The sequence below is a fragment of the Amorphotheca resinae genome (genome assembly GCF_003019875.1).
Source record: "Amorphotheca resinae ATCC 22711 unplaced genomic scaffold M430scaffold_5, whole genome shotgun sequence".
In the NCBI taxonomy this organism is placed as follows: Eukaryota; Fungi; Ascomycota; class Leotiomycetes; order Helotiales; family Amorphothecaceae; genus Amorphotheca; species Amorphotheca resinae.
Genome location: NW_020194475.1, coordinates 2,082,604 through 2,095,565, shown reverse-complemented (window position 1 = coordinate 2,095,565; position 12,962 = coordinate 2,082,604). Strand labels below are relative to the sequence as shown.

At 53.6% G+C, this 12,962-nt stretch overlaps 6 protein-coding genes across 6 annotated transcripts; 5 read left to right on the top strand and 1 right to left on the bottom strand.

Moving 5' to 3' along the window:
• Window positions 1–614: 614 nt before the first annotated feature.
• On the top strand, window positions 615–1,739 carry M430DRAFT_18869 (hypothetical protein; the record flags this gene model as incomplete). Its single annotated transcript, XM_024863968.1, has 1 exon — window positions 615–1,739. The coding sequence occupies one exon, from the start codon at window positions 615–617 to the stop codon at window positions 1,737–1,739; it is 1,125 nt and encodes a 374-aa protein (XP_024721987.1).
• A 1,310-nt stretch (window positions 1,740–3,049) lies between these two features.
• M430DRAFT_34902 (hypothetical protein) lies at window positions 3,050–4,639 on the top strand. Its single transcript, XM_024866633.1, has one exon. It carries the CDS (start codon window positions 3,254–3,256, stop codon window positions 4,169–4,171), a length of 918 nt encoding a protein of 305 aa, XP_024721986.1. The 5' UTR covers window positions 3,050–3,253; the 3' UTR covers window positions 4,172–4,639.
• Window positions 4,538–7,379, bottom strand: M430DRAFT_34901 (hypothetical protein). The gene is made up of 3 exons (XM_024866632.1): window positions 6,931–7,379; window positions 6,503–6,819; window positions 4,538–6,341 (listed from the first exon to the last, which is right to left on the bottom strand). The coding sequence occupies exons 1-3, from the start codon at window positions 7,188–7,190 to the stop codon at window positions 4,834–4,836; spliced, it is 2,085 nt and encodes a 694-aa protein (XP_024721985.1). The 5' UTR covers window positions 7,191–7,379; the 3' UTR covers window positions 4,538–4,833.
• Window positions 7,380–7,841: 462 nt separating this feature from the next.
• M430DRAFT_120742 (hypothetical protein) lies at window positions 7,842–9,376 on the top strand. Its single transcript, XM_024861785.1, has 4 exons — window positions 7,842–8,189; window positions 8,260–8,627; window positions 8,692–8,770; window positions 8,821–9,376. Exons 1-4 carry the CDS (start codon window positions 8,042–8,044, stop codon window positions 9,315–9,317), a joined length of 1,092 nt encoding a protein of 363 aa, XP_024721984.1. The 5' UTR covers window positions 7,842–8,041; the 3' UTR covers window positions 9,318–9,376.
• Window positions 9,377–9,757: 381 nt separating this feature from the next.
• Window positions 9,758–11,632, top strand: M430DRAFT_58499 (hypothetical protein). Its single transcript, XM_024868729.1, has 4 exons — window positions 9,758–9,823; window positions 9,883–11,160; window positions 11,225–11,298; window positions 11,350–11,632. Exons 1-4 carry the CDS (start codon window positions 9,796–9,798, stop codon window positions 11,434–11,436), a joined length of 1,467 nt encoding a protein of 488 aa, XP_024721983.1. The 5' UTR covers window positions 9,758–9,795; the 3' UTR covers window positions 11,437–11,632.
• A 272-nt stretch (window positions 11,633–11,904) lies between these two features.
• On the top strand, window positions 11,905–12,550 carry M430DRAFT_18864 (hypothetical protein; the record flags this gene model as incomplete). Its single annotated transcript, XM_024863967.1, has 3 exons — window positions 11,905–12,211; window positions 12,296–12,323; window positions 12,373–12,550. The coding sequence occupies 3 exons, from the start codon at window positions 11,905–11,907 to the stop codon at window positions 12,548–12,550; spliced, it is 513 nt and encodes a 170-aa protein (XP_024721982.1).
• Between the last annotated feature and the right edge of the window lie 412 nt (window positions 12,551–12,962).

Below are 12,962 nucleotides of genomic sequence, written 5' to 3'. Positions count from 1 at the left end.
TCGTAGCTCGACGGTGGTTCTGGAGCTTGTCGTTGATCCCCTGGTCCTGGTCCCCTGTGGTTCCACTTATCAGATGGATTCCACTTATCAGATGGATTCCACTTATCAGATGGATTCCACTTATCAGATGGCGCTAATGGGACTAGCCCCGTTTGATCCTGCCCTCTGATGCTCCCTAATGCCTCCCTCTTCGCGTCTTTATGCCCCTCCGTTCAGTCCAGACACCGGATCTGATAACTTTAAACCGATGTACCTCCGATCTCGGTGGGGCCGAGGTGCTTGTTTAGCCCAAAGGAGTAACACTGAGCGAGTGCAAGCATGTGGCTGGCGCCCTATAGGTACTCCGTGTGTTGGGCGTGGAGGCCGCGGGCGTCTCGTATGAAGCCATCTGAGAATTGACCCATACATCATGTATCCCATGCCTGTCGCTGGGGTTGGTGGAGACGGCGCGAGTTCCTGTTATTCACCAATGTGACTGTCCGTGGCATCTGGTCGTGGCAGATTCGTATTTTACTCGGTATGTTTCTTATTTAACCCCTTGACACAGGCCTCTGCTCTTACCATTGATTGACACTTCGAGATATTCCCCCTCTTCTCCTCCTACAACCACCGTCATGGCGAACGTCTTCGCGGTGCAGATCTTCTTCATCGTCTTTCGCGAATGTCTCGAGGCTGTCATCGTCGTCTCCGTGCTCCTCTCCTTCTTGGCCCAATGCCTGGGCCAGCCTGATCAGGACCAGAAGATTTATAAACGGCTGGTGCGGCAGGTATGGGTGGGATCACTGGGCGGGGTCGCAGTATGTCTGATCATCGGCGGTGCCTTCATCGGCGTCTTCTACGGTCTGGGTAAAGACATCTGGGCTCAGTCCGAGGATCTCTGGGAGGGCATCTTCTATCTCATTGCCACGATCATCATCACCATCATGGGGCTCGCGCTGCTGCGCATCAACAAGACAAAGGAGAAGTGGAGGGTCAAGATCGCGAAGGCCCTGGCGGAGAAGAGCCAGAGTCGCAGGACTGGATCCCGCATAGGCTCCTGGTCTCGAAGATACGCCATGTTTATACTCCCCTTCATCACAACTCTTCGTGAGGGCGTCGAGGCCGTCGTGTTTGTGGGCGGCGTGTCTCTGGGCTTGCCCGCCACTGCATTTCCTCTCCCCGTCGTCTGCGGCTTGGTCGCTGGTCTTACCATTGGCTGGCTCATTTACCGCGGGGGAAATGTTATGTCTATCCAACTCTTCCTTATCGCCTCCACCAGCGTGCTGTACCTCATCGCCGCCGGCATGTTCTCCAAGTCCGTCTGGAGTTTACAATTCCACATGTTTTCCGCCAAGGTCGGCAGCGACGTCGCCGAGGAAGGCGATGGCCCAGGCTCGTACGACATCCGCGAGAGCGTCTGGCACGTCAACTGCTGCAATCCCGAGATTGACAATGGCTGGGACGTCTTTAACGCCATCCTGGGATGGCAGAACTCCGCCACTTACGGCTCGGTCATCTCCTACAACGTATACTGGATCGCCATCATCTTCTCTGTCGTGTGCATGCTCTACGAGGAGCGCACCGGCTCGCTTCCGTTGAAGAGAGAGTTGATTGCCTTCATGCTGAAGGTTCCGGGCCTGCGCAGCTATGTGAAGCGGAAACAGGCGGTGTCGAAGGAGGAGGCGGCAGAGATTGTCCGCCAGGGCCAGGCACATCTGACGGGTGGGATTCTCGAGGCGGTTGCGAGCGACACGCGATAATTGTATTCGGATTACGTTATAGTTCAGAAGGAGACATCACGGAGCGTAAGGTCATGGAGTTGGCCTCTCATTGTTTCCATGGAAATGACTCTTCTATGCACATAGATAGTAATTCCTTGTAATTCCTTGTAGTTGTCAATTGATTCGGTTCCCACATTATCTCCGCTGCCCAGAAGTGTCAAAAGATCTCAAAAGCTTGTTTTTCTGCATCTGTGGGGTCAGATTTCCCACTGCTCGAGATAATCTAATCACTTGGCATGTCTTGGAACTCCAGTTACTCCACAGTTCCAGAAAACGGGACTCGCACCTTTAGGAAAGATCAGGCACGACAGACTTTGACACTTCGTATCCGGGATACTCCCGAGGGACCGTAACTGCTCCAAACACCCATCTATGCAGATCCAGTCGAACCCCCCAATAATAACGTCATCTCCATCTACGAGTTTCTAGCCCCAACCTCCAGGGCTTATTTCATTTTTCGCTCCTCCCATAGTCTTACCCACATTAACTCCGGAGTAAAAAATATAGGCCGGAAAGACCCCACCACGAACTGTTCCCACTTCCACGTTTTTCCCTCAGGTTAAAATCTTTCTTGGCACGTCACACGCCCTCCCATCCCAGCCACTTTGTATGCGCACATACCATGGCCGTCCCATCGCGAAACTTCCCTAGACAGTTCTGCACGAGTGACATTCCGCTATACTGGTTAAGGTAGCTAGAACACCAGAGATGCCATACAGTACAGTCCACTAACGAATTTAATTATCTAATCTAATCAGATCCTTCTCTTCGCGACCGTGGCGCCCGGAAAAAAGCGAGATTCCGAATCCAGCCAACGTCGCTAATTATATAATCAATCAGATTATCTAATCCACAAATCAATCCATCTAATCAGATCCTGGGCTCTAGCGCTCCGCTAAAATTCTGCGAGATCGGCGTGGGGCCATGCTGTACCGTAACCTGGGAATCTGATATCGCTTGTTGAGACTTTGGGGCACGGGGGAAAGATGTCCCTGGAGGCTGGAGCAGTGTGATGGGGAGGAGAGGGGTTCTAGATTTGGAGATGGCAACACACCATCGCCAGAGTGATACCCTAGCAATCTTCTGCTGGAACGCAGGTTCGACTACCGCCTTGTGGAACTCCGAAAAAGGACTCATGAACGCTTATAAATCTTGTCCACTTGCCAAAGTGTCGACATCCATCATAATACAAACAGGCTGGGCTGGTTGCATATAGAGGGGGAAGTTGTATTTCCCCATTTCTGCGAAAACGAACATATGGCTAACGACCTAAACCACTTGAGGAATAGTGTATCATCACATGACCAGATCTCACCTCCGCCGCACATTATCTTGCCCCTACTACCTTATACAAATATACCTTACAAACATACAACCACACAACCCTGCCCTCATAGCACTTCTGTGTTTTATATTTTGCCGGAATACAATCACGCGAGTCTCGCCGTGCCTTTCTTTTTTGGCTGTCGCTCAAGGTGTTCGCGTGTTTCGCCATGCAGCCATATCATGGCTCTGAAGTGCCGCCTGGCGTAGAATGCGCTGGGAGTCCTTCCTCCCAGTCATCTACAAATTCAACCCAGGTCGAAATGCCATCCTCCCGTGCTATCATTGCCGACGGCTGCGGAACAGAAGACATTGCTGAAGTATCGAGAGCCTTACTAGCGGCCTCCTCTAGCGGGCTTCAAAAATATCAACAGCTCCTCTATCTGAGCCTGACCAGAGCAGTCTACCGCGGTCAAGCTGACGTGGTGCGGTACCTGATTGAGCAGAAAGGCGCCCCTCTGGACTCACTTTTTCCACTAAAAGTAGCATCTTCTCCATCGATAGAGCTGTTCCAGGTCCTCGTCGACAACGGCTGGGATATCAATCGCAGCGGTGCAGGGCGGGGCAAACGTCTCTTGCAACTAGTCTGCCACGACGAGTCCCTTGTGCGCTGGTGTCTCGACCACGGCGCCTCTGTGGATGGCCTACACGTCGACCCGTACATAAGCCCACCGCTTCTAGAGACTGTTGCTAGTAATGGCACGGTCCCCATCTTCACCCTCCTGCACTCCCGAGGGGCTCAGCTCGGCCCTCGCACCTTGCATTGCGCTGTTGCGAGCGCAAGCTCAAGCAGCCTGGAATGCCTGCCTACTCGAATGGCCATGGTGGAGTACCTAGTGGACAATCTCGGTCTTGATGTGAACGCTTTAGATACCGATGGCCAACTGCCTAATCACTGGGGGACCCCACTCTGCTATGCAGCCAAATACCAACGAGGTAGTAAGGAGGTGGTGCGTTTCTTACTCAGTCGAGGTGCTGACCCGTCAATCAAAGACTGTTGGGGGATCCACGATGCCTTCAGCTTTGCGGAATTTACCAAGAATTTTACAGTCCTTGAGGCGTTGCGTGAGTGGAGGGTGCAGAATTAAGGAGAATAGCCTTGGGTAAACTTGCGACGATTACTCGAGAGAAAGCGGCGAACAATTACACGGTAAACACCAACGCTCCCGTCTGACTGGATTCGGCTCTGAGCACTCTTCAGCACAGAAATCCAGGTTCCCAGCCCGCACCCCGGAGACCCGGGGTTGTATCAGATCTGAGCTGAAATCTTGGCGAGTTATGTTTGCCAGCACAGCTGGCTCTGCAGTAGGCTGTGCTGCTGTGTAACTTTCTACCGAGAAGGGACGGTCACAGGAGTCAGGACGGTCATTTTATAGAAGACGGTCCGAATAAAATACTAGGCTTTTTATATAGATATGCTCCCAAGGAGCTGACAATAGTCACAGTATGATCAACTAGGGGATACTGTCACAGCACTGTCTAAATGCCTGATAGGCTGCCTTCAAGGTACTGGCAAATCGGCTAACCAGAGTTAGAGGAAATACTCTTGTTTTTCGGGTGAACCATTATGGATCCCTTTGAAATCTTCCAAGTCACACAATCATAAACAGCAAGTTTAAGGCCCAAGATTATGGCGTGCATTTCGCCAGAATATCCTCGACTCGTCTCGTTAGCAGAGCAATCGCGGCACCCCTGTAGTAAATGTCCGTGTCGACAATCTCCTAGTGGTAAACTGTCCAGCTTATATACATCAACCAATCATTTTTATACAGTTGGTTAACATGTCGGCCGCCTCGTGAAGCAATTCCCAATTGGCGTTTCGGAAGAGGTGGCGCAGGACGCGGAGCATCCCTCGGCAGCCGTTAAGCCGGTGATGCACGATGTCGTCGGGGGTCCTGATAGCGTCGACGCGGGTCAAGAAGCTGTACATGTCGCGGATGTGGTTATCGATAGAGGAGTCAGCGGGGGCGGGGAGGACAGCGGCGCCATCGACGGCGTAGCTATAAGAGAAGAGGACGAGGGCGGCAACGTACAGGACCCAGCACGGGCTCGGCAGCACGTTCTTCCTGGTGGCGGCATAGTCGAGGATAGAGGATGGGCGGGCGACGTGCGCGGGACTGGGCAGGAGCACGGCGCACAGGAAGCGGAGCGCATAGAAGGTGGCCGCTCGAGCATCCGCGGTGGGTGCCCAGATTGTTCGAATGTGGCGCTGGGCGCTCTCGATGTCCTGCTTCCCGAGAGGGCGGCCCAGCACACGCTTTGCCCCGGCGAAGACCTGGCATTCCACAATGTCAACGTGCATGCTGATATGGGCGAGATAGTATAGTGCGATCCGACTTTCCAGGGCATGGTCCTTATCCAGACAGCGTCCGGACATGTTGCCGGCGCCGTTCCCGGCCGCTTGCTCGTACGATTGCATCCAGAGATCGAAGGCTCGCGTGATAGACTTCCTCCACCTGGAGCCTCCGCGCCGCCCTCGAGGGTTGACCCCAAGAGAATCAACCTGGAGGTCCCGCTGGTTCATGTGGAAGCTGACACTCAGTAAGCCAGACATCAAGATCGACCGTCCAAAGGCGTTGGTGTGTACCTCGTGACCCTTGAGCGTCCGCTGCAGGCCCTCGAGGAATGATAGGGGCTTCACGCCGTGTGCGCGGAGCGCCGACTCGATCCTGCCTATCTCCGCAGCGTCAGTCGCTGACCACAGTGCTTCGTCGCACGGTAGCAAGAGTCCGATCTCGTGGGCAGCCATCATCGTCGAATGCCCGAACATCGTTGCATGGATCGAGTCGATGAGGAAGGCTGCGAAAGCCACTCGTCGGGTTGCCTCTCTGGTGATCCAATGGCTCCACCACTCAGCTGTGAAGGTTGTCCCCGGAGGCGGGATGCCAGGCGCGTTCTCCTGGTAGCCTGGGGGCAGATCCGCCGGGGACCTTTCAACCAGGGGACTCCCGCGACGAATCAAGTCAATCGTGGTGGCGTGGTGGATATGTGCTCGTTCGTGGAGGACCCTTGTCGAGAACATCTTCTCGTAGACCTCGAGGAGCAGAAGGGCTTGGAACACCCATAGCTGTGGGGGCCGGACATCTACTAATTTGAATATTTCCCATCGCAAATGCCAGACGAGCACGGCCCAAAGCTCAGTACTAGTCTTGTTGATCGCATGGTAGCTTTCTTTGTCGGGACACGAGGCGCCAATGATCATGATCGTAATGAGAAGAAGGCTGGGGGTATTGTCGGGTGAGAAGGTTGGTTTGTGCACTAGCCAACTGTCAGTTCTTCTCTTCCACCTTGTCTTGGCCTTCCCGTTTGCCTTGAGGCGGGGCTCACCCCTTTTCCATGTCCGGGAGAAATTGATGTGCGACACATCCTTGGAAGACCCAAAGCCAATCTCTTGGACGTCGAGGAGATTCTAGACTTACAGATTGGAAGCTGGGCGTGAAATCCCCTCCAGTAGTTGACGAGATAAGTCTCCATCGTCTTCCGGCTCATCATGTTGAAATCCCGAGAGCGAGCACCCCAGACCAGGGAGTCCTTGTACTCAGCCACCGGTGCATGGTCCGTCCTATTCAACATATCCTCGACGAGGTTGAGGATCTCGCGGCTCTTCTCATCCGAGAGCATCGCGGACGGAAGACTTGTCTCGCCAGGATCGTGGCTATCGACTAAAGAGGCGGGCGGAAGGCAGCCCGCGCGGGGACTGTCGTGACTTGTGTGAGGCGAACATAGGGACTGCGGGCTGCCAACGAGTATCAATGAGGTGAAGTCGCACAGAAGAGGTGCCAGGGCCCAGACGCAGAAGCCGTCTTCACCCGGCCGACACCCAACGAGATAGAGGATGGGGCCTCACCTCGAGTACGCATCGCGGTTCAGATTTGCGCTGATGATGGAGGTTGAATCATGGAGTTGATAATCGTCAAAGAGAAACTGGATAAAGTCGTCGGAAATGACGAAGGGAGAGCGACGGGAGGTCTCGCCGCCAAAGACGGAGAAAACGGCTTCAGGTTCAGGGTCGGGTTGTCCGGCCGTGGCGTCCCACCGCGCACCGTCCAGGTCGTGGTGGTGCGGGCGGGGAGCGCTGGCGGCGTGGAAGAGATAGTCGGACGACATTGGCCGTTGGGGGTTCCTACGTCGTCTCTTGTATCTTGCGTCGTGTCGTGTGTCTTGGATCTTCTTCCTCTCTCTTCTCTCTTCTCTCTTCTCTCTTCTCTCCGGCGAGACGGAGTTGAGGAGCTGCGACAAGACAGACAGATGCGGACGACCGACATTGATGATGGGGATGTCGAGGAGAGGATCAGTTGAGAAGAGGTGTGAAGGAGAGAGACGAGGAGAGATGTTCTGGGCCCCGAGTGTCGGGTCTACCACCCCCACGGTCATGTGCCTCGCGTCAGGGATGGCGTCGATGGCCGCCGGAAGGATTTGCCCTTTCCGGCGGGGGATTCGAGGAGGGAAGGTGCGGGCGTAGGCGCTAACCCCACACCCACGTCTCCACAACAGGCGAGGCGACACGAGGTGAGGCGAGGTAGACCGTGGGGGGATGGATGCGGGAATGCGGGAATGCGGGAATGCGGGGCGTACCAACGCATCCCTTTCCAAGTTAGCCTGGACTAGGGCGGGAGTCGGGACCATCGGCGACCATCGGCATTAGCACGGATGCAGCCATCGGCGTGGGGGCGGGGTTAGGGGGGGGAGGGAGGAAAGGGAGGAAAAGGGGGGACAAGGGGAATGGTTTAAGGGAGAGGGGGCAGGGGGGAGGGGAGGGGGGATTCCGACTGGAAGGGAAAACACATGACCCGAATTGATTGGAAAGGCCACGATGCACTGCGGAACGAGTGGAAAGCGCTGTGGTACAGCTCAGAGGTACCTTATCGAAAGGTATCCTCCCTTATATAAGGTCGTTTTGCCCTACTCCCCCCCTTCCCCCCGTCTCCGTGTCCCTCCCTCTCTTGACTCCTTCAACCATGCCGGCCGCAATCCCCACGACCCAGACCGTCGCTCGTGTCTACGAACTGGGCGGCGGCGTCCAGTTCGAAGACGATTATCCCGTTCCGACCCCGGCGAACAATGAAGTGCTTGCCAAGGTGCTGTACACTGGAGTCTGCCAAAGCGGTGAGTTCGAACCCCTTGGTCTCCCTACGGTTCCCCCCTCCTTGCTGACGTCCCCTCTCCCCCTGGACAGATCTGCACACCAAGGCCGGAACCGCAGCCGGCGCCGACGGTAATCCCATCACCAACATCAAATTACCGCACATCGGCGGCCACGAGGGCGTCGGTCGGGTCATCGCTCTCGGCCCCGGCTGTGCGTCGGATATCCACGTCGGGGACCTCGTCGGCATCCGCTTTGCCAGTCGCATCTGTCGCCGCTGCGAGTTCTGTCTGGCCGGCAAGGAGCAGCATTGCATCCGCGGCACGAACCACCTGCACCACGAAGACGGCAGTTTCCAGGAGTATATCGCCCTGGATGCGGATTATCTCACCGTCTTGCCCCAAGATATCGATCCCGCCATCATCGGACCCGTTCTCTGTGCCGGCGTCACGGCGTACAAGGTTCGTCTCTTCCCCATGTGCTGCCATCTCCGTGGTCCTCGTTTGGGTGTTGACGGTAGGAAAGGCGGTCCTGAATTGCGGTTTGAGAGCCGGAGAGTGGCTTGTCGTAGTGGGAGCCGGAGGGGGGCTGGGCCACCTTGCGGGTAAGGCGTATTCTCTCATTCAAGTCATCTCGCTGACTCGTCGTCTGCAGTTCAGTATGGGCTTGCTGTGGGCGCGCAGGTCCTCGCCGTCGATAGTGGGAGTGAGAAGGAGAAGTTCGTCAAGGAACTGGGTGTTCATGCGTTCATTGATTTCGCACAAACCAAGGACTTGATCCAGGACGTGCATGATATCACTTCCGGAGGGGCTCACGCGGTGGTCGTCACGGCGGGGAGTCCGAAGGCTTTCAAATCCGCTGCGGACATGCTTCGCGTTGGTGGCATTCTCAGCTGTGTCGGGATCCCGCCGGGAAAGGCCTTTATCGAAGTCCCAGTCTGCACCATCGTCATCAAAGGACTTCGCATTACGGGGAACCTCGTGGGGTCTCTAAAAGAGTGTCTCGAGGCTGTCGAACTTGTTCGCCGCGGGGTCGTCAAGCCAAAGGTTTCCGTCAGGCCGTTCAAAGATCTCCCAGCTGTATATGAAGAATTAGAAAGGGGAGACATTGCGGGCAGGATAGTTCTGAAGGTCAGTCAAGATGTAGATTAGATGAGAACCAAGTAGAATAGACGTAGAATAAGAACGTCAAGACACGCATTTCCACTTGTCATCGTCCGCCAGTGCCGTGAGTAAGCACGAGTAAATCATGAATTCGGGGATTTTGGCAGATATCCCCTAGGTACCGTATGTTTGGATGAGATGTACGATGTAGGGCAGACGACGTTCTAGATTCCAGAATCTAGATTTTTCGTATCCCTGTTGTTATGTAGAGGGGCCGTCTTATTTGCGCTGGATACGGGATACGGGATACGGGATACGGAATACGTTGTCCACGCATGTGGAAGAGTGGGGGTGCGTGGGTTAGGTGGGGGAGGGGCTCGGGGGAACATCAGGGGGGATACAGACACACCTTCGGTGGATATATACCGAGCTACATGTTCTTCTACAATTCCCCGTCTGCGAGAACTCGCCCTCTTAATTGCAAATCGAGCCCCTCGAGTCTCTAGATCCTCAGTCCATATCGATCATGGCTAAGACTTTTGATGCTGCTGAAGGTACTGTTAAACTTCCAATTATATTGAGATCCTCGAGTCCCTAACACTGGTGCTGTTAGTCGCAAAACACACCTCCCCGGAAAGCTGCTGGGTTGTATTATATGGCCATGTCTACGATGTAACAGAATTCCTTCCCTTCCACCCTGGGGGCTCGAATATTATTCTCAAATTGGCCGGCCGCGACGCAACAGCAGAGTTCGACCCTATTCATCCCGCTGGAACCCTGGAAGAAAACCTACGCCCCGAGGCAAAGCTAGGGAAGATCGACCCCGCGAGTATGCCACAGGTCCAGGCGCTCGAGAAGAAAACGCAGAAAGCCGGGCCACCACCTATGGAGAACTTGCTTAACTTGGATGAGATCGAAGAGGTTGCAACACAGCAGATTTCGAAAAAGGCATGGGCCTATTATTACTCTGCCTCGGACGATCTGATTTCGAAAAGTGCTAATAACCTGGCTTATAAGAAGATTTTGCTTCGACCGCGGGTCTTTATTGATTGCACAAGGTGTGATATCTCAACCAGTCTTCTAGGGTATAAAGTAGGGCTTCCTTTATATGTCTCACCCGCGGCACAGGCGAGGTTAGGTCATCCAACGGGCGAGCATGGCATCGCGCAAGGTATTAGCACGTTCAATGCACTTCAGATCATCTCTAACAGTGCCTCCATGACACCGGAACAAATCGTTGAGGGTTCGTCCCCCGGCCAGGTCTTTGGATGGCAGCTCTATGTGCAGAACGAGCGCCGGAAGAGCGGGCAGATGCTAGCTCGGATCAACAAGATATCGGACAAGGTCAAATTCGTCTGCTTGACCCTCGATGCACCCGTACCCGGCAAGCGCGAGCACGACGAGCGAAACCAGGAGGTCGGTCCCCCTGTCACATCGGCGAACATGTCCGGCGAGGCCAACAACCGCCGTAAGGCCGGCGGGGTTGGGCTGCAGCTATTCCAAGGCACCGCTGCGGATCTGACCTGGAAAACCACTCTCCCTTGGCTGGCAAAGCACACGTCCTTACCTGTTGTCCTGAAGGGCATTCAAACGCATGAGGATGCGTATCTGGCTGCCCAGCACGCGCCCCAGGTTAAGGCCATTATTCTTTCGAATCACGGAGGACGGGCCGCGGATACAGCCCCGCCTGCCGTTTACACCCTCCTTGAGATACGAAAGTACTGCCCCGAAGTCTTCGACAAGGTTGAGGTGTGGGTTGATGGTGGCATTAAAAGAGGTACGGACATCGTGAAGGCATTGTGTTTAGGAGCCAAGGCTGTAGGCGTGGGCAGGGCTGCCTTGTTTGGTCTGGGAGCCGGTGGACCGGAGGGGGTCAAGAGGACTTTTGAGAGTACGTATTATCCAATACTTGAACGCTCAGAGATTGCCTTGTTGTAACTGACTGAGCTGCACAGTTCTCAAAGCCGAAATGGAAACGTGCATGAGACTTCTGGGAGTAGAAACCATTAGTGAACTGGGTCCTCAATATGTAAGTCTCTAGTTCGCTAGTCTTTTTACACGCTCACCCATTTGATTTTAGATTAACTCACGAGCTGCTGAACGCGACATTTATGACGGCCCTGCTGGCCTGGAGAAATTAGATAGCAGGATCAAGGCAAATCTCTAAATCTCTCACCCTACTTTGTCATATAGATGCGTAGAGTTTGAGTATGTATCAAGTATCAAAGGCGTAGCATAGCGAGTAAGCGCTTTATATGGATCTCTTATATTAAAAACTCAGTTCATGCTCTAGTCAAAGGGTGTGGAGATCTATACCCCTGCCGCTTGTTGGCAATCTCAATCCTACAGAGCAAAGAACACCCAGATTATACCACACCCTCAATGACTCCTAATTCAAAATAATATTGATGGGTTGCTATTTTTTCTTCCTGTCGCAATCCACTGCTCCTGTTTACTTCACAAGTTATAATATGGCAGGGGCGGGTGCTGTTTGTGTACCTTCCTCGAACGCTAGCTAAAGCTGGATAAAAGTGCCTTCTTCTTCACTCTCGTTCTACTTCTCCTTCTTCCCTCCTTAACAGAGCGATCACCCCTCAGAATTCAGTTGCACTACTGTAATTCAAAAGCTTTCAAAATGGCATTGAATTTGACCTTCTCTGAAGGAATAGCCGTTGCCGCGCTCGTCCTCACTATCCTCGCGATCCTCTTTGTTTTACCGCGCCTTCTTGTGGCCTTTGGCTTCTTTCCGGACTCTGCCTTCGCTCGTAGAGTTTGTCCTTCTAACGATGACATTTTGCTCGTACTTAGAGAAATCCGCGGGGATGTCGAAGCGCTGCGTAGGAATTCCGAATTCCACCTCGGGTGGGCCGAAGTCCAGAACAACTGGGCCGAAGTCCAGAACGACTTGGCCGAAGCCCAGGCCGACGCCATCGTCGAAATTGGTAAACATTTGAAAGAGAAGATGGATTAATTGGTACCTCAACATCACCCTTAATAATGGCAGCACAGAGCTAACTACAGAACAGGTTCAGCGGCCACTTGCCATCGACCAATGTACGTGCATCCAATGACCGGGATACCAGGTTTACCAACAATATGATAGGAATATATTTTACCGGAACACGCCGTCAAACAGAGGAACGACTTTTCTCTCTGGCGAGCATGACCTTCTCATCAATTATCAACACTGTAGCTGGTACGGCTTATTGCATGAAACTTCTCGTCTTCTATATCTCAAGAGAGCCATCCTGGACTCGATGTTGTTTCTGGCAGAGACTTGATAAGAGTGGAGGTCTGAGATGATTGGCATGAAATGCACCTGGCTTTTGCTAGATTAACCACACCTTCTTTGTGTTCACCAACTTAATTGTTTATAGACACTCCAGTTCATGAATTACAAGATCCAGCCCCCTTTTGATGAGAAATATGAGACTTCATCTCCGGCCTAGCCCGCCCCCCGCCCTCCCTGAAAGACAGAAGCTATCTCTCCTCTTGGAACCGAATTAGTTTGTGTGATTCGACGGCCTTTAAGGGGTAAATGTGCTCTCCATTCTTCGGTTTCAGGCCCTTGCCCAAGATCTTTCCAGATAGTGGTTGTGAATTTTATATTACAACCATCACCGTGCTTAAAACCAACCTTATATTCGGTTCGACAGTGTCGACATTGCTGAAGTTCCCAGGAGAGATTCCACG